Below are 20,982 nucleotides of genomic sequence, written 5' to 3' on the forward strand. Positions count from 1 at the left end.
CCCATTCACTTTGTATGACATTTGGGCCAGCATTTCAGGGGTTAAAATGCTCATACAACCCCAGATAAATTCTTTGAGGTGTGCCCTTTCCATAAACGGGGTCAATACTTGGGGGATTCTATTGCACTGGTACCTCAGGGGCACCCCAATAACATTCTAGTGAAAAGGGTGCTCCAAAAGCAAAATCTTATTCCATTCCTTCTCAGGCCTGCCGTGTGCCCAGCCTGTCAATTATTGGCACATGTGTGATATTGCTGTACTCGGGACAACCCGCAGAATGATTTTTGGGGTGTTTGTCTAAAGTGGCATGGGTTGGGCACAGTATATGAGGCACTAAAATGACATTTTTGAGATAAAAACACAATTTTTACTATGCACCATTTACTGTGCATTCAATTTTGACCTGCATGTTGGGGGTTAAAATTCTCACCACAACCCCAAATGAATTCTTTGAGGGGTCTAGTTTCCAAAATGGTATAAATTATCGGGGGTTTCTATTGCACTGGTACCTTACAGACCTTGCAAACATGACATGGCACTCCGAATCCAAATGTGTGAAAAAGGAGGCGAAAAATCAAAATTTCACTCCTTTCCTTCTCAGGCCTACTGTATGCCCAGCCTGTCAATTATTGGCACATGTGTGATATTGCCGTACTCGGGACAACCCGCAGAATTATTTTTGGGGTGTTTGTCTAAATTGCCATGGGTTGGGCACAATATATTAGGCACTAAACTGACATTTTTGCAATAAAAACACAATTTTTACTATGCACCATTTACTGTGCATTCAATTTTGACCTGCTTGTTGGGGGTTAAAATTCTCACCACAACCCAGATGAATTCTTTGAGGGGTCTAGTTTCCAAAATGGTATAAATTATTGGGGGTTTCTATTGCACTGGTACCTCACGGGCCCTGCCAACATGACATGGCACTCCGAATCCAAACGTGTGAAACAGGAGCTGGAAAAGCTAAATTTCACTCCTTCCCTTCTCAGGCCTGCCGTGTGCCCAGCCTGTCAATTATTGGCACATGTGTGGTATTGCCGTACTCGGGACAACCCGCAGAATGATTTTTGGGGTGATTGTCTAAAGTGGCATGGGTTGGGCACAGTATTTGAGGCACTAAAATGACATTTTTGAGATAAAAACGCATTTTTTACTCTGCACCATTTACTTTGCATTAGATTTTGACCAGCGTGTTGGGAGTTAAAATGCTCACCACAACCCAGATGAATTCTTTGAGGGGTCTAGTTTCCAAAGTGGTGACATCTTTGGGGGTTTTCTATTGTACTGTTACTTCAGGGGCTCTTCAAGTACACTGTGGCACCACAAAACATTTGCAGCCAAATTGGCCTTCCAAAAACGCAATAGTACGAACTCAGTTCTGGACATCGCTGTGCGACAAAGGAGCACTTGACATCCACATGTCTGGTATTGCCGTACTCGGAGGAAGCAGGGCAATAATTTTCGGATGTATATTTACCTCAAATTTCTAATGAATGTGTCCATTTTAGGGCTAAATGAGAAAAATCGTAATCAAAGATTGAAATTTCAGAATTTCAAATCCATTTTTGTTTGCTTATGGAAAAATAATAAAAGGGTTAACAGACTTCCTAAATGCTGATTTGAATAGGTTGAGATGTTAGGTTCATAAAATGGTATTACTTGTGGGGGTATATAGTACATAAGCCTTTATAGAGCACTTCCAAACTGCATTGATCACCACAAATTTTACATTTTTCAAATTTTAAAAAAATCGGAGAATTTGCTACTAACACTTGAAACCTTCTCACATCCATAAAAAAAATGGAAACGTAAAACAAATAATGGAAATAAAAAGAAGACCAATGGCAAAAGGTTTCTACCCAAAAAAAATTGTGGTGTGACTTTTTGTCTAAAAAGTATAACATCTGAAACTTTGAAAATTGTAATTTTTAAAAAATTTTTCCTAAATTTGTGAATTTTTACCCCCCCAAAAAGGAACGGATCACCGAAATGATACTACTAACATAAACTACAATGTCTCACGAGAAAACAATCTCAAAATCACAAGGCTATCTTAAAGCGTTGAAAAGTTACTACCACAGGAAGAGACACTAGTCAAATTTCTGAAAAAAGGGCCGAGCCTTAACCTACAAACAGGCTGCGTCCTTAAGGGGTTAAAGTTATATCTCCGAAAAGATGGCGATGCAAAAACAAATAAGATTTTCTTTATATTCGTTTTTTTCCTGTAAAATTGTAAAATATATAAAAAAAAACTATATAAATGAGGTATCACCATAATCGTAGTGATCTATAGAATAAAAATATTATAGTATTTTTAGTGTACCGAGTACGACCCCCAAAATGTACAAAAAAAAGAAAACCAAAATTGACAATTTTCTTTTCCTCCATACATTAAAGAGTTAATAAAATCTCATCAAAAAGCTACAGACTAGAGATGAGCGAGCACTAAAATGCTCGGGTGCTCGTTATTCGAGACGAACTTTTCCCGATGCTCGAGTGCTCGTCTCGAATAACGAGCCCCATTGAAGTCAATGGGAGACCCGAGCATTTTTCAAAGGGACCATGGTTCGGGAATAAAATGTGTTATTTAATTGTAAAAGAATGTCTTCTGATAAGTTAGCAGATGTATGCAAACATCTGCAATCTATTCTTCACTGTTCCCCGCATATATTATCTCCCGACAAGTTATCAGATGTGAAGAACAGTGAAGAATAGAATAAAAACAGTGAACATAGGATCATTTAAGTGAAAAACACAGTGTAGAATAGATTACAGATGTTCAGCACATCACGCTGTCCCGGGATCCGCTCCTCTTCTTCCACTGAAGTCTCCCCGATGTCTCCCTGGTGCCCGATGTCTTCCTGCTGCGCGCGATGTCTCCCCACTGCGCGCGATGTCTCCCCGCTGCGCGCGATGTCTCCCTGCTGCGCCCGATGTGTCTCTGCTGCGCCCGATGTGTCTCTGCTGCGCCCGATGTGTCTCTGCTGCGCCCGATGTGTCTCTGCTGCGCCCGATGTCTCCCTGGTACGCGATGTCTCCCCGTTCCGCGCGTATCTTCCGACAAGTAAGCAGATGTGCCAAACATCTGTAATCTGTTCTTCACTGTCTTTTTCACTTAAATGATCCTGTGTTCACTGTGTTCACTGTTTTTATTCTATTCTTCATTGTTCTTCACTGTGTTTGTTTAATTAAATGCTCGATCTCGAGCAGGGGAAATACTCGTCTGAGCAACGAGCCGTTTCGAGTACCTTAATACTCGAACGAGCATCAAGCTCGGACGAGTATACTCGCTCATCTCTACTACAGACCCATTAAAATGAAGTATTTGTAAAGTGCATCTCATGTCGCAAAAAATAAGCCCTTATATGTCCAGTGACAAAATGCATAATCTGCTCTGAATGGCGCAGCTTCCCTTCGATGCCGAGGTGTGTGCCCATACAGCAGGTTACCACCACATATGGGGTATTGTTATACGTGGAAGGGATTGGGTATCAAATTTTGTGGAGCGTTTTGGTATTTTATCCACTGAGAATTTGTACATTTTATGAAAAACACATTAATTTAGCCAAAAACAATTTAATTTCGAAATTGCATCCGATTTTGTTTTAACCCCTGTAAACCAATTAAAGGGTTAACAAACTTCATAAAAGTTGTTTTACGTACGTTGAGGGGTGTAGTTTCTATAATGGAGTAATTTATGGGGTTTTACTTCTATTTAGGCCTCTCAAAGTGACTTTGAGCAGGTCCCTCAATCGCAGGATTTTGCTTTTTTTATGAAAATATGAAAAATTGCACATGACGTTCAAAGCTCCATAACATCTTATAAAAATGATAGTATGTATAAAAAACCTCGGAGGCATAAAGTAGACATTCGGTGAATGTTAGTTATTACGTTTTTTGGTGTTATGACTCATGTGTGGAAAAAGTAGAACATTTTGAATTTCGAAAATTGCGAATTTTTCCAAATTTTCACCAAATATCTGATTTTCTCATAAATAAATGCAAAACATACCACCAAAAATTTTTAACTAACATGAAGTACAATGTGTCACGAGAAAACAATTTCAAAATCACTTGGATATGTTAAAGCGTTCCAAAGTTATAACCACTTATAGTAACACAGGGCAGATTTGAAAAAATGGGCCGTGTCAGGAAGGTGAAAAGTGGCTTCGGCGTTAAGGGGTTAATGTTATTCTTTGTTCATTTTTTATTTTATTTTTTTTCTTTGGTGGTGGCAATTCTTTGCAATTTATGGTCTGAAAATTACCCATAGATTAAAACTTTAGACAACTGTAGACCAGAGGGTTGTTCAACGTATATGCCATTCATTTACTCTGATGACCTACATTCTAATGATTATAAAATAACTCTGCCCTCTTATGAGACAACACCTTTCTAATGATGATCAGATGACTCTGCTGACCACGCCTTTGTAATGATAAGATGATGAGATGACTCTGCTGACCACACCATTCTATTGATGATGTGATGACGAGATGACTCTGCTGACCACACTTTTCTAATGATGATATGACTCTGCTGACCAAACCTTTCTAATGATGATGAGATGACTCTACTGACCACACCATTCTGATGATATGACTCTGCTGACCACACCTTTCTAATGATGATGAGATGACTCTGCTGACCACACCTTTCTAATGATGATGAGATGACTCTGCTGACCAAACCTTTCTAATGATGATGAGATGACTCTACTGACCACACCATTCTGATGATATGACTCTGCTGACCACACCTTTCTAATGATGATGAGATGACTCTGCTGACCACACCTTTCTAATGATGATGAGATGACTCTGCTGACCACACCTTTCTAATGATGATGAGATGACTCTGCTGACCACACCTTTCTAATGGTGATCAGATGACTCTGCTGACCACGCCTTTCTAATGATGAGATGATGAGATGACTCTGCTGACCACACCATTCTATTGATGATGTGATGATGAGATGACTCTGCTGACCAAACCTTTCTAATGATGATGAGATGACTCTACTGACCACGCCATTCTGATGAGATGACTCTGCTGACCATACCTTTCTAATGATGATGAGATGACTCTGCTGACCACACCATTCTGATTATATGACTCTGCTGACCACGCCTTTCTAATGATAAGATGATGAGATGACTCTGCTGACCGCACCATTCTATTGATGTGATGATGATATGACTCTGCTGACCACACTTTTCTAATGATGATGAGATGACTCTGCTGACCAAACCTTTCTAATGACGATGAGATGACTCTACTGACCACACCTTTCTAATGATATGACTCTGCTGACCACACCTTTTTAATGATGATGAGATGACTCTACTGACCACACCATTCTGATGATATGACTCTGCTGACCACACCTTTCTAATGATGATATGACTCTGCTGACCACACCTTTCTAATGATGATATGACTCTGCTGACCACACCTTTCTAATGATGATGAGATGACCCTGCTGACCACACCTTACTAATGATGATCAGATGACTCTGTAGTGGGTATGAGCACCTCTGTGTTGGTGTGAAGCGCTTTCTACCAGCACTGATGTGCTCATACTCACTACTCTGTAGAAACAGAATTTGCTTATCTTATCTCCTTCCCTCCAGTAGCCAACTTTGTGTTTGATAAAGAGTATTTCATAGTTGAAATGTTACACAAAATTTGTATATTGCTGCAATCAAATTTATTTCTTGAGCATCCAAATTTGAATGCCTGGATCATCTTCATAAATATGAATGAGGTAGGAACCATTCCTTCGCACTCTACAACACAAGGATTATATAACCCGCAGGTTATATGAACAGCCCCTTTAAGACCCAGGCACGACTGTCCCTTGCCCCTTCCTTCCTTCCTGTGACCTGTCCTGCCACAAACCTGTTGTTTGTTGATCTTTTTTTTGTTTGTTGCCTTTTTAGTAGTCACAGCTTGGCCTCTTTTGATGTCGATTAAAGCACCTGATGGAACAAATAGGACATTCCCCCGTGGGGACTGGCATGTGAGGTGGTAGATTCTAAGAGGGGATCCAAAGAGATTGTCAGGGTTCCCCATATGTTATGTAAATTTATTTAAATAAAGCTAAGACCGACCCCCACCAATTTTCCATCCACAAAAGTGTTGTGTTATTTCGGGGTTAGAAGGTAGGGGGAAAGAGGGTGGTGTAAAAAAAAATGTTTAAGGGTTACAGCCATTAATACAGCCAGTCCGCGACACAAGAACAAGATTTCGGCTGGCCCATTATAATCTTGCAATTTCAGAGCTAAAACACAAAACCAAGTCTGGTGTGTAAATCTTTGACCATGTGGATAACAGCGCCATACTGCGATCAAGTTTTCAGTATGACACTTTTGTTCCACAGGATTTCCTTTCATCATCTGTATTATACTTGGCGCCCCATCCTCAACCAGGCCCGGTGCCAGCACCCAGGTAACCCAGGCAAGTGCCGGGGACCCAGGATACTGGAGGGGCCCACTCGGGCCCCCGCTGCCCGGCAGATTACTTCCCTCTCTCATCACGATCTATGTCCTTGGGACACAGATCCTGATGAGAACATTTGCACTCACTGCTTTCCCCAGAGGCTAAAGGACCTATAATGATGCAATGGTCACATGACCTGCCGTGGAAAGCAGTGCACACACGGAGAGAGCTGCATCAGTGAGGTGAGGGGGAAGACATGACAGGGGCCAGGGAAGGGGGAGAACATGGGGGGCTGTGTGGAGGAAATTACTTACTGGGGGGCTGTGTGGAGGAAATTACTTACTAGGGGGCTGTGTGGGCACATTACTTACTGGGGGGCTGTGTGGGCACATTACTTACTGGGGGGCTGTGTGTGAGGACATTACTTACTGGGGGGCTGTGTGGGCACATTACTTACTGGGGGGCTGTGTGGGCACACTAACTGGGGGGCTGTGTGGGCACATTACTTACTGGGGGGCTGTGTGGGCACATTACTTACTGGGGGGCTGTGTGGGCACATTACTGGGGGGCTGCGTGGGCACATTACTGGGGGGCTGTGTGGGCACATTACTGGGGGGCTGTGTGGGCTCTTTACTTACTGGGGGGCTGTATGGGCACATTACTTACTGGGGGGCTGTGTGAGGACATTACTTACTGGGGGCTGTGTGGGCACATACTGGGGTGGCAGTGTGTATACAGGGGGAGGGGGGACAGTGTGTATACAGGAGGGGGGGAATGTGTACATGGGTATGGGGGGGGTGTTTACACATGGGGGAGGGGGGGCAGTGTGACTACTGGAGGGCGGCCCATAAAGGTGCCCACTTGAGCTCTGTCGCCCAGGGGCCCACTAAAACCTGGAGCTGGCCCTGTCCTCAACACAGTTTTTGTGAAATCCGGCTAGCACGTGCTCTAGGATTCAGAGACCGAGTACGGCCGTGTGTTCTAGTCTCTAATCTACCTGCACATGATGATACAGGCCATCCTTATTTTCTGGACCTAGCGCACATACTCCTTCGCTTCTATAGGTTCATGCACAAGGCTGTGGATGATAGAGCATGTCCCAGGTAGTCATTTTCTATAGCCATCCGCACATGTCTACGTAAACCTTGTGTGTATCCCATGTCATGAGCAGGTAGCCTGACTGTGAGGTGCCTTAGTATTACACCCACAGATAAGAGCGGTTAAGCCCATCTATAACTTCTTTATGTATGGGTAGCTGTGGGGCTTCTGCAGCATCTAGTGGACGCCTATAAGTGGGTAAAATTATGCAAAAAAAGCATTTCAATCCTCTGCATGCTTCTGTACAATCTCTGAATGATATGGAGGTACTGTAATTCCCTGTGCATTGCTATGGCAGTTCTATTACTGCTTGTTGACAAAGATTTAATGGGCCGAAATCTGTAATGGTTGTTAATTGGTTAAATAACAGATCTTCCTATTAGTAAATATTTAATAGTAAGCTCTCTCCTCCCAGTGAGCGTAACCACAGGAATCTAATGTCTACAACGTGCTTCCCCTCCCCCTTCTGCAATGTGGTCTCCTGCAGCAGCATCTGTTCCTATAAATGGCCGTAGGCGCAGAGCTTTGGCCCCATTTAGAGGAGTGTCTCACCATGTGGTAAGGTCATGATAGGGGCCCAGATTTCATGTACTGATATTATGTTTTAACCTCTATGATTTTCTTATTAAATATTAATTGTAGCAACTAAGTATCTGCATTGTCTAAGAGTCACAATAGTGATGACACATTCAAATATGTTGTGCTTTCTTCACTATTTGTAAAATCACTGCTTGCTGTGACATTTGTCTACAAAAACTGTATCAAACTCTGCATAATATGCTATGTGTCAGTAAGGCCAGACCACTAGTTTGTAACCTTGTTTGAGGTACCGAACCCACCAGTTTCATATGCACATTCACCGAACCCTTCTTTAGTGATAAATCAAATATGTGTGTCTTGACCTCTGTGGCAGAGGCTCCTCCGAACCCCTGAGACCGACTCACCAAACCCCTAGGGTTTGATAGAACCCGGTTAAGAACCACTGGGCTAGACCATTGAAAGCGTAAGTTACCCATCAGGTTGTGCTGAATCAAGTAGTGCAAACAAAAAGATGTGTCCTCACAGAGAGGATGGAAGCAAAGTTACACACAACTTGTGACTAAAGTAAAGTTTGGATTATTATTTATTAGTAGAGATGAGCGAACACACTCGTCCAAGCTTGATGCTCGTTCGAGCATTAGCGTACTCGCAACTGCTCGTTGCTCGGGCGAATATTTCGCCAGCTCGAGAAAATGGCATTTCCCGCTGTTTTGATTTTTGGCGGCCAGAAACAGAGCCAATCACAAGCCAGGAGACTCTGCACTCCACCCAGCATGACGTGGTACCCTTACACGTCGATAGCAGTGGTTGGCTGGCCAGATCAGGTGACCCTGGAATAGACTAGCCCCTGCCCGCGCTGCTCGGATCATTCTGTGTCTGGATGGCGCTAGGGAGAGAGCTGCTGCTGGTCAGGGAAAGCGTTAGGGTGTTCTATTAGAATAGTGTTAGGCAGGAGTGATTCTTCAGGAACCCAACAGCCCTTGTTAGGGCTACAATAGTGTTATTTTTTTTTTTTTTAATTTGCTTGTGGCTGGGCTTGCTGGCACTAGTAGTGCAGGTAGTACCATATTGTGACGAATTTGCAGGGAGACTTGCGAACGTTATTTTTAGTGACACACATATCCATTTCTAACAGCTAAGTGGGACAATTTATTGGGGGTTTGATTGAATTAGGCACAGTCTGCCTAGTTGAACGGTTGTGCCTGCTACTGTTTAGCAAGCTAGTCTCCAGAAATCCCAATCCACATTCTCTCTGCCGGTGAAGCGTACTGTATGTCACATGTGGCGTAATCTAATACGTTTTTTTGTTCACATTAGTACCGGGACATTCCTCTTTTCTCACCTCCTTACGTTAACCTCGGGTGTCATAAACGTCCCCACTGCCTCTACACGTCATCTACATAGCAGCCTCCACACGTCGTCTCGATAGCTGCCATCACACGTTGTATGGATAGCTGCCTCCACACGTCATCCCCTTAGCAACGAGCTGTGTCAGGCTACATTTTGGGTGTTTTACCGGCTGTGATTTTCTGGTGTTTTATATGGGTCACTCATTTTGACAATGGATGCAAAGCTGTATGACTGAGTGCGCGTCCCCCCCCTACATGCACACGCCGTCTCCAAAGCTGCCTCAACACGTTGTCTCTATAGCTGCCTCCACACGCCATCTCCATAGCTGCCTCCGCGCGTTGTCTCCATAGCAGCCACCATATGTCATCTCTATAGCAGCCTCCATATGTCGTCTCCATAGCTGCCTCCATATGTCGTCTCCATAGCTGCCTCCACACGTTGTCTCCATAGCTGCCTCCACATGTTGTCTCCATAGCTGCCTCTACACGTTGTCTCCATAGCTGCCACCATACGTTGTCTCCATAGCTGCCACACACGTTGTCTCCATAGCTGCCACACACGTTGTCTCCATAGCTGCCACACACGTTGTCTCCATAGCTGCCACACACGTTGTCCCCATAGCTGCCACCACATGTTGTCTCCATAGCTGCCTCCAAAAGTCGTCTCCATAGCTGCCTCCACATGTTGTCCCCTTAGCAAACGAGCTGTGTCAGGCTCATTTCTTGGGTGTTTCACCAGATACGTTATGGAACTTGGTCACTCTGTCGCTGCCATGCTGTGTTATCGACTAAATATACCATCAACCTTTTGTTCACATAGGGAATCATTTCAGCGCTTCTTGCTCACATCCTTTGGTTCCTCTCTGCCACCTTAACCAGGCAAAATACTGATACATACAGTGCTACACGTTATCCTCGCAAAAAGGAATTTTTTAAATTGGTTTGAAGCATGAGTCCATTTGGGGTATGTCGCCATGCCACTCTCTAGCCTGCTGCATGGCGTCTTCTATAGTGTCAGGGTCAATTATTGGATGTTTTAGATGCTATCTAGCCTCATTCGGTCACTCTGTCATCGCCATGCTGTTGCCCATAATTTTGGCATAATGGTGCGATTAAGCAGCCTCAGAGGCATCCATGTATGCTGCCCCTGCTGTTTCCTGTCCATTTCCGTGGTGTTTCCATCATTTTCTGAGGTTTCCAGGTGTTTGGCCAAGCTTCCCTGTGCAGAGCCTTGGTCCCCTTGAAAAATCGGAAAAAGTTCGACTCGAATAACGAGCACTCGAACATTTTAGTGCTCGCTCATCTCTATTTATTAGCCTTTTGTCACATTTACACGATGATGTGTACTACAATTTCATTGAAAATAATTAACAAATGTGGACATGATGCTAATGGATCAAAGGTACACACTTAAAGAGGACCTGATTTGGTTGATTTGGAACCCTAAACCAACTACAGGTCCTTATGGACTCACATCAGAAGGTATCACGATGGCGCTGCCTATCGCGATGCGACGAGTAAAGCCAGGATAATGCTGGGGTAAAGCACTGCACCTATGGCTCTTGTGCAGTGAAGCCATAGGTGTACTATTCCGGCTCCACTTGTTAAATCGTGCTGAAAGGAGTGAGGGATAAGGTGAGTATAACATTTTTAGTTTCTAAATATGATATCTTTAAATTACTACTTTGTGATTTGGGACACTAAACCACCAGTCCATAAGGACCAGTGGGTGGTTTGGTGTCCAAAATTGCTATGTTTCCTTTACATACCATTATCATAAATTATACAAGGTAGTTTATAAAATTATATGTACAAATTATATGTGCATTTTTAATATTACTACAACGCACACATGCTGCAGTGCAATTCACTGACAGCTTCAGCTCTACTACATCTGTGCCTGTGAATAGCAGCTGTGAAACGCACTGGTCTCCCACTGATCTGGTAAATTGGGTAATATCCATCTGCTGCTATTTCTTTAAATGCTTAATCCAATTTATTTCTCTCATGCCGTATTGTGCGTTTTTTTAAAATTTATTTAACCCTGTCTTTGGAGCTGCTCAGGGCTCACGACCTCCAGATCTCAGTTTCCTACTGTGTTTGCACTCATGGTGGCAGTGATTGACAGGACAACAAATTATTACTGAGATCTCCTGAAAAGAGGCAAAATGACACATGGAGGCCTCCTGACACAGCAAATCCGTCTTTTTGTCAGTGTGCAGCACTGCTGTACAGGCTCTTTAGATAAGGAATCAGATATATATAGTGCTGGGGGAAGGGTAAAGGGAGCCAAGCCAGTTATAGCATAACCTCACAAATACAGTATGATGTTACTTTATTATACTGGATTTCCCCCTAAATGGATTTGCTTTTGTTACTTTTTCACATTAACGGAAAACAACATTCAAATATAATGATATCTTCATCTTTGGAAACATCATAGTAACTCTCCAAACCCTGAAATTTCTTGTGACTTTATCCCCTTTTGAATCATTGGACCTAATATCTCATGTCTAACAATGGCACTTTCCTTATATGAGCCCCTCATCTTCATGTATCTGCTTGTAGGGAACTGCATTTGTCGGCTCTTTCCATCTGCTCCATGCTGCCTTCAACTGAAAGGCTGGAAGGGGCATATTGATTTTACATATAATCTATAACAATGTGCTACTTGTGCTACACCGATTGTGGGTGTTACCCATGGATGTTTGCTGAAATATGCAGAAAACACCCATGGACTGAGTCCTCTCCATATACCAGCTGCTGACATATTTATGTACCAATACATCACAAGTCGGTAAGGGGTTAAAGTTAGTTGGGAGTGGGAGCTGTTTATGAAAATTACACTCCCAACTAACTTTATCAGTGGATATCTCTGTGTCTATTGTGGTATGAAGGGGGAGATTATCTTCAAAATGAAACCAGACTGATGTTCTAGGTGCAGTGGTACAGAAAATATAGCCTTTGAAAGTAGGGCTTATTTTCGGGGTAGGGCTTATATTTTAGTTCTACTCGGATGGAAAATCATGCTAGAGCTTATTATAGTGGTAGGTCTTATTGAAAATACACAGGGCCAATCAGTGACCACAGAAGGTCATCAATTCATTCGGCAGAGTAAATAAAAGGAGAGATTTTTTATCATGGACATAGCATTGCTAAATATGTTGCGGTTTTGTTTTTTGTTTTTAGCAGAATAAAGCATAACGGAATAAGGTTAATCTCTTACTTTTCTTCTGTTTTAAAAATTTTTTTACATTTATGTATTTTTTTACTTTTTTATTTTTGGCCCATTCTGGACAAAAAATAAGCTTTAGTGTGGAAGGTGTTGGGGGCCTCCATTAAGTCCCCACCAGCATGGTTGCCCATCATTGCCTTCCCAAAAGGTGATGTTTCAGTAAGTGCAGTGATCACACAAGATCAGCTCCTTAGGGTGTAGAGAATATAAAGACCCTACATACATCAGGGTACAATAAGAGGCTACAGGGCTCTGTCACCAAGTTTTACCCCACTAAACTACTGGTTGTCTCAGATAGGGTATGGAAATTCCCTTATAAAAATCAAATTTTATCTGTTTACCTCTAAAAAAAATGATTCTCCCCCCAAAGTCAGATTATGAAATCATATGTCAAATACGACTTTCATCCCACAGGAGTCAAGTTTAGTGGGTGCAGGGGGAGGGTCGCTTGAGAAGCCTCTATCTTTGGTTCTATAGTACCTAGAAACATGTTTTTGTGTCGTATTAAAGATAAGAATATCATATTTTAGAAACCATAAAGTTTATGTGAGCTACAGAACTGGAGATGCAGGGACTTTAATAAATAGACAGGAAGTGGCTCTGCAGCTTGTATTTCCAACTATGTATTCAGCTGCCTGTATCTCTGGTTCTGTAGCTCAAAAAGATCTGTCAAATTTCTTTATAAATATCTGGAGTCCGACTAAAACATATTCATATTTTTTTTTAATTAAAGGTATCAAAAGCAGCGGCAGATCTGATGGCGTACTGTGAAGCTCACGCTAAAGAAGACCCGCTATTGACCCCAGTGCCTGCTTCGGAAAACCCCTTCAGAGAGAAAAAGTTTTTCTGTGCCATCCTGTAATATGTCTGAGGCTGATTTCTGGTGTGGTTTTGGTTACCTGAGCACCAGTCTAGAATTTTTACCATCAAGGACTATTTTTATGGTCTGCAGAATCGCCAATAAGAATAGTAATCTAGAATAAGTCTGGAATACTGAGGGGAAGTCTAAAGAAACATCCGGAAGACCTGCAACAAGACGTTTTGTCCTTTCCTTGTAGAAAACATGTTAAAAAAGATAAAAGAAAAAAAAAGCTTTGTGTCACCTCTCAGTTAACACCCCGCTTTAATAGTTTTTTTTTTTTTTCGTAATTTTATCATTGTTTTTTTTCAAAAGTTTATTTTGAGGGGGAAATTTTATTTTTATGGTTGGGAAAGAATATTCCCTCTGCAGTTTGTACAGTATGATTTATATATATATATTTTTGTTCCTGACATTTTAATTTAAATGACATTTTAATTTTTAGCCGCAGGAAGAAAAATGCAATGGTGTTTATATGTAATATTTTGATAGTGTGTTGTTGTTGCATTTAGAGTAGCACAAAGATGGTTTTCACATTGGGGATCTCCGATATAGTGAAGTCAACTTTCAGTATGTCCACCGAGGCATTACTACTACTGGGAGTAGTTACTACTACTGGAACGGTACAAAAACATAGGGAAAATACCCTGCCGCAGTTTTTAATCTTTTTAACTCAGCTTTTTAATTCTGCAGAGATATTAAATTGTCTAGTGCTGTCTCTTTTATATCAATTTATTTGTGACTATTTTGAAAGGTGTTCTGCATGAAATTAAATAAAAATTAAAACCTTTTTAAAGAATCTGCAAAGTATGCCCTGGTGGAATAAGCAGTAGAGGACTGTTCCACTGCCTATAAATAGAGGTGTAATACAACCATTTTGCTGCTGGAGTACGTACAGCCTTAGCCTTAATGCCTCCCCCTGAGCTGCAACATTATGATGCCGTCAAATTAAATATGGTAACGTATGATGTCTGCTCTAAAATATGTCATTTCTTTATGTAGGAAATTTTAAAAAAAATTTAGAATGTGATGTGCTTCGTTTTTTTTTTCTTCTTCAATTTTATTGTTTTGCATGCAAATGATTACTATCAACCATTGTATTAATATTCTATTTTGGACAGTCCACTTTTTTTCGAATTTAACACCTATGTGAATTTACTCTTTAAGCAACTTGCTTAAACTTACATAAGCTTCTAACATCTAAGTTGTATGGTTGAGTAACACTTCTTAATTCTTGCTTTTTTGCCAGTTGCTATAGGACACAGCCATATAGCACCACCTGCTGCCCAATGTGTGAACTGCTGAGCTGTTACAATGACTAACCTCTAAGCTTCACCCTAATTCCAGATGTAGCTTTACACATGCAAAAGAAAGGCATCATTTAAACTCCAGAGCAGCTCAAGATAAATTGGAAGTTACTCTTACACTATACACAAGAGTACTACCATCCATTTTAAGATTCTTATAAACCCTGATGTCTTTATGAAACATCTAGAATCCCTTTTTCTCCCTTTTCTCACCCATAGAATAGTCTGATAATGCTACAATATTTAGTAAATGAGACTCTAATTCTTAGTTAAAGGAAACCTACCACTTGAAGTGGCAGGTTTCACATGGAAATACCGGGCACCAGCTCAGGGTGAGCTGGTGCCGAAGCTTATTTTCGTTAGTGTTTTAAACCGCGGTATCGCGGTTTAAAACACTTTTTAAACTTTATAGCCGGCGCAGGGAGGTACGCGCTCGGCGCTTACCATGCGCGCGCCCGTGCGCGCGGCTACATAGGAAGTGAAGGAGAGCCGCGCGCATGGTAAACGCCGAGCGCGTACCTCCCTGCGCCGGCTATAAAGTTTAAAAAGTGTTTTAAACCGCGATACCGCGGTTTAAAACACTAACGAAAATAAGCTCCGGCACCAGCTCACCCTGAGCTGGTGCCCGGTATTTCCATCTGAAACCTGCCACTTCAAGTGGTAGGTTTCCTTTAACAGAGCACTCTGAATATTCAAAGGTCACCAGTGAACAACCCCCCACCCCCAAACACTATCTTTTAGATGTCTTCATGCATGTTTACTGATGGCTCTATAACCACCATTCTTCTAAAAAAAAAACCCTCTTATTGATGAGCTCTGTTACTAAAGACTAGGAAGTGAGATAGCTTGACTATATGCTGCAGCTCTCCTCTGCTTTAGTCAGAGCGGGGATCAATAAAAGTCATTTTTAGAAAAATGGTGGCTCCAATCCCATGGATAGAGCCATCAGTGAAAAATCTTAACTGGTTGCAGTGGAAAGTGCTTAAAGGGATGGTTCACATTTCTTTTTTGGAATCGGAACCAAAATGTGTTTAGTTGCTATGAGGGACTGCTGCCCTTTACTGGGTCATATTGTAGGACCCTGCACTATTTGTGTCTCAACATTTTTAGTTTCCTGTTAAGGCTTGTTTTGCAGGCTGCTATATTTGGACTTTTTTTGTGGTTTGAGCTCAGGGTAAATTTTGACTTTTCTTGTGACGGTTCCTTAGTAAAGTCTTGCGGCTTGCAGTCTATACTGCCTAATTCACACTATCTGCCTTGGTGCGATTAACAGGCTGGCTCCCAAGTCTGCCAGCTTCACAATGAATTGCACTTAAGACACATTTTAACTTGCAGGGTATTGAATGAATGCGTTCACCTTAACTCGTCTTTAATAACCACATCATAGTCACTTACACTAAAGTTCTTTATGCATCTAGAAACATGAGATGTTAAGACGGCAGCTCAGGATTTCAGGTTCCCTTGTGCTTGTAGCTTGTTCGGGTACATTTGTTGCTAAAGCCTCTTAAGGACATAGGTTGCATCGGTTTCAGCAATCGGCAATGAGCTTGCGTTTTGTGATTTCATTAGACAAAAAAATTACTAGCGTGCCGTTCTCTCGAAATTTAAGCCGTTGTCCGGAGTTTAAACAAACTGGACTAGTGGGTCTGTAAATTAAAAAAGTTAACCTTACGGTTGCCGTTGTCCCACCCCGTCTGGTTGTCAATGCCGCTGTTTGTTTACCGATGCAGGCCCTCCTGGTCAACTACTTCTGCTCCCCTGATACAGCATCTAACTGATGGGTGGCCATGCCTTACTCTGTTTTAAAAAACTGTGTCAAGGCACTGACGGGCGGCGGCATGGGACAACCGGAGAAACGGAGGAAGTAAAGATAACTTTTTCTGTGTTTTTACAGACCCCCCCCCCAGGCCAGGCAATCCCTTTAATAAAATGTAAAAACACCATCCAACGCTTGGCAGGACAAAGACAAAATCCTTTGACAAGTGGTGTCCTTTTACAGAAAAAATGTGTACATTACATTACACTATATATTATATCATTATCAGAATGTTTCAGTTTCCCTAAAGCTTCTCTGAAGATGAAACATGACCTGATTTGATGGCGGCTTGTGGTCAGAAAGCATTGAGAAAACACAGGCTGCCATAAGTAGCTCAATTTCTCACTATAGTTTAGTGGCTGAAGCCATAGTTATACCCAGTATTCAGTTTATCAAGCTGAATCATTCTTTACTAAACAAATTATACACTGTTTCTTATTATTTCCAAAATTTCTTGAGAGTTGCATGTTCTCATAACTGAGGAATTTCTACAGTTGTATCAAATCTAGACAATACCTTGGCTGGACACCATATTTTAGCAAACCACAGATGTGTGTGACTGTTGTATTTAGCTTACGGAGCATTGCCCAGTCTGGATATGACTGAAGTAAACATTTAGAGGTTTTAGAACTCCAGTGAATCCAGATGTGCTCGACACATTTGTGCAGTACAACTTTTCAACTATAGCATACTATAGTGTAAATGTGCAGCCTTTTTGATGAGTTGAACTTCATAAATCTGTCTACTACATCTGGATTCAGATGATTAATATGGAGTAAGTTCTCTGAAGTGGGACAAAACTGTGGCACAAAGAGGAAGAGACATTTTGAAGACACGTGTGCCAAAATGGCAAAAATATTGTCAAGCTATGTAAACCCCTATAGTAAATCTGATGTGGCAAAAGACACCAATACAGCTCATACTCCAATTTTTAGAGTGTGTTAAGACACTACCTAATGATAAATCAGGGGAGTAACTTGAGGGGGTGCACAGTGTGTGGTAATACTATAAACAATACATTATATTCAGGGGCCTGGCGCAGACCTTGCACTGGGGCCCATTAGCTTCAAGTTACGCCACTGTATAAAATGGTTATGCTTTATGAAGAGAAGACTGGATGGCAATTAAGACATTGAGGAACATCTTACAAATACTTTTAGCTCAAAAGGATATGAAGCAATTTTGTGACTTCAAAATTCATCAGGTACATTGAGAAGTCATTGATAGTAGGATATAAAGGCTGTGAGAATGCAGTCAGTAAGATTATCGGTACCTGCTGACATCGTAGAATTGCTATGTTGGTCACAATGGCTGCCGCGTTTTTTTTTTTTTTTTTTTTTTTCCGGTAATGGGACAAAGAGCCTTACTAAAAAATAAAGGTGCACAAGAGCACTGGACAGGACATCACATTGTAGGTGTGGAGAAGACTGATGTGGTTTATCCATGTGAAAGGTTTGAATGGAGCATACAAGTGTCAATGTCATTTCAAATTCCCAAGTGAATCTCCATGTAGTTGTTTTCAATAAACTTTTGGATTAATTTACAACAAGATTACTCGTATTATTCCATTTTAAGCTGTTTATAAATACCAGGTACTCATTGATGAACACTACACAGTCTCTCCCTGCAAAATAAAATGTACTTAACGCAGGGGGTGAATTTCTATATGCACATTCTCTGCCTTCCCAGGGGACTTCTGATGGCATGATTACAATGTCCGACAGTAGCCCCATATGGAAGCAGGAACAATGGTGTTTAGGGTCCTGCTTGTGACAAAGTGTTGGGTGAAGAATATACTTCTGGCATAGGGTTCATATTTCAAGAAGTTGGCCTTGGTATAGGTCCACATGTGATATACCTGTCGTGGCTAATCCAGTACAATATACACTTGTAGCAAAGTGGATGAGATTTACACAAAGTTAATCCACACACAGGGGCACATTTACTTACCCAGTCCGCGGAGTTCACCGAAAGTGTATTGTCCGACGATCCTGCATTTGTCGCTTTCCTGCTCAGTTCCGACAGAGTTCACCTTCTTCTTCCTGGTGCATGAAATTCTCAATAGATCTGATGATTGATATGACCCTATTCCCATTGCAAAAAAAATTGGATCCAAAATGGCCAACTTCAAAATGGCCGCCATGGTCAAAACCCAAGAAGTTGATATCACCAACCATTCCCCTTTTTCTTAGGTGTATCCACATAAATGGCCCACCCTGTATCTCTTGCGAAATACACATCAGTTGGAAAAACTAAAAGAATATGCCATAAATTTCTTTAAAAATATATCCAATGTTATCAAACTCCGCCTCCTACCCCCGCCCCCTGGGGTTGGGGTAGGGGCAAATTTAAAATCTTAAGTGAGAGCCCCCATTTAAAAAATGCAGATTCAGATTTCCCTAAAAAATAACATTGATTCAATCTATGAGTCAAGTTTCATTGACAGATGAGGCCTTAATGGCTGAAAATCACAATGGGTAAAACATTTTTTTGTGGATCTCTCTAGAAATACATATTGAATTGAAAAACAATTTCACTGTAACAAAGCAAGATTGACATGGACTGTAGCAGTTTTATATTCTCTTTTTGGATGCTGGTTTAATTTGAGTTCCCTTGCTTCTCACACATCAGAGAGCTTTATTAACTTAAGTCTCCTCTCCTCTGAAGATAGGGATTTTTCTTGTTGCCTACAAAGGGGTTATCCGGGTGTTAAAAAAAATTCTGAGGGCCGGGTTGGGCTAGTTAAACATAATAAAAATGTACTTACCTCGTCCGGCGCTGCAACTGTCCCGCGCCGCAGTCAGTCTCTTCTGTGCGCCGGTTTGTATACAGGGGCGCACAAGGAGCTTCCTGCTGGCCAGAATCTCCCATCCGACACCATCTCCCAGCGCTTACAACGCTGAGAGATAGGGACGGATGGGAGGAGCTGGCCACATCGCGGACCGGAAGATCCCTGTGCACGGCTTCTGTGCCCCTGTAAACAAACAGAGGCACGGATCGAAGCGACATTGGCGGTGCTGGAGGAGGTAAGTACATGTTCTGTTTAACTAGCCCACCCCAGCCAGGCCATCAGCAATTTTTAACAGCCGGATAACCCCTTTAAGAGCTTGATTTGGTAACATTGCATGGTTTTTAGAAAATATTGCATATGTCTATTTTCAGATTTGGGATCTATGATTTATCGAAATATCCAATTTTTCAATGTTTTGCACATATTTCAATTTCTGGCAATAACAACTCCATCTGTCAACAAAATTGAAAAAGACCTAATAAAATAAATGTAATATTTCCTGGGAATCCAAATCTGCAACAAAAAAATGGGGGTTCCAATTTAAAATTTTTTAGTTGCTCCCTGACCGCCCTGCGTGTATTTAGCAAGATATTACATCATTCTGACCTTTTTGTTACACCCCGTATATGTAGTCAAGCACTTTCCACCAGTATATATGTAAGCCAGCACATGCCCCAGTATAAGCCGACCCGAGTATAAGACGAGGCCCCTAATTTTACCACAAAAAAATGTGAAAACCTATTGACTCGAGTATAAGCCGAGGGTGGGAAATGCATGGGTCACAGCTGAAAAACTCAGCTTATACTCAAGTATATACGGTAGGTAGCCCCATGCCAACACATGCCACCAGTATATAGGTAGCCCGGACCAGAACATGCCCCCAGTATATAGGTGGCATAGGGGAAAAGTATTTAGTCAGCCAACAATTGTGCAAATTCTCCAACTTAAAAGAAAAGAATTTATAAGCAAATTACGATGGAAAATAAGCATCGTGAGCACTAAAATCCCAAAGCAGACACTTGTTAAATACCTGTGCAAGCCGTGTAATCCCCGAAAAAGGCGCGCAGTCCGACGAAAGTGAGCAGCGCAACCCTTGGTAAATGAGCCCCAATCTCTTCTCTGCAATAGAAATAACTTTCTGCCCTGTTTGTTAGGGAACAGCAAAGACTGTAGTAGCAAGCAGTAGCCTGGCATATAGCGGTGAACCTGTCGGATGTGGAGGGGGGTAAGTCCAGCTACAGGAGGATAGATTAACCATAACGCTTAAGTATTTTTTGTTTGTTTTATGTTAAAAATACTGCATAGTACTTTAAAACATTTATTTACAGTTTTCCATAAATTTGGTAAAAAAATATTTATGACTTTGCCCATTATTTGTTACATATACAAAAATGTAGCAGGACTCAGGTGTCATTTCTGACAAAAGAAGTTTTATCAATTTTTTAGGCTGTTTTATGACCTGTATTAAAAAGGGGTATGCCTACACAAGAATAGGGATCTAGGTAACCCACCAGGTATGGTGGTTTTGTGATAAGTTCAT

At 41.6% G+C, this 20,982-nt stretch overlaps 1 protein-coding gene across 2 annotated transcripts in view; it reads left to right on the top strand.

Moving 5' to 3' along the window:
• The window catches only part of GNG2 (G protein subunit gamma 2), an 84,907-nt gene extending 70,584 nt beyond the window's left edge, over nt 1-14,323 (top strand). For both annotated transcript variants that reach the window (XM_072116103.1, XM_072116102.1), the window contains exon 5: nt 13,403-14,323. In XM_072116103.1, coding sequence (XP_071972204.1) covers nt 13,403-13,531 — 129 coding nt within the window. In that variant the 3' untranslated portion in view covers nt 13,532-14,323. The remainder of the gene's footprint in view (nt 1-13,402) is intronic.
• The last annotated feature ends 6,659 nt before the right edge of the window (nt 14,324-20,982 follow it).

The sequence above is a fragment of the Engystomops pustulosus genome, chromosome 7, assembly GCF_040894005.1.
Source record: "Engystomops pustulosus chromosome 7, aEngPut4.maternal, whole genome shotgun sequence".
Classification (NCBI taxonomy): domain Eukaryota; kingdom Metazoa; phylum Chordata; class Amphibia; order Anura; family Leptodactylidae; genus Engystomops; species Engystomops pustulosus.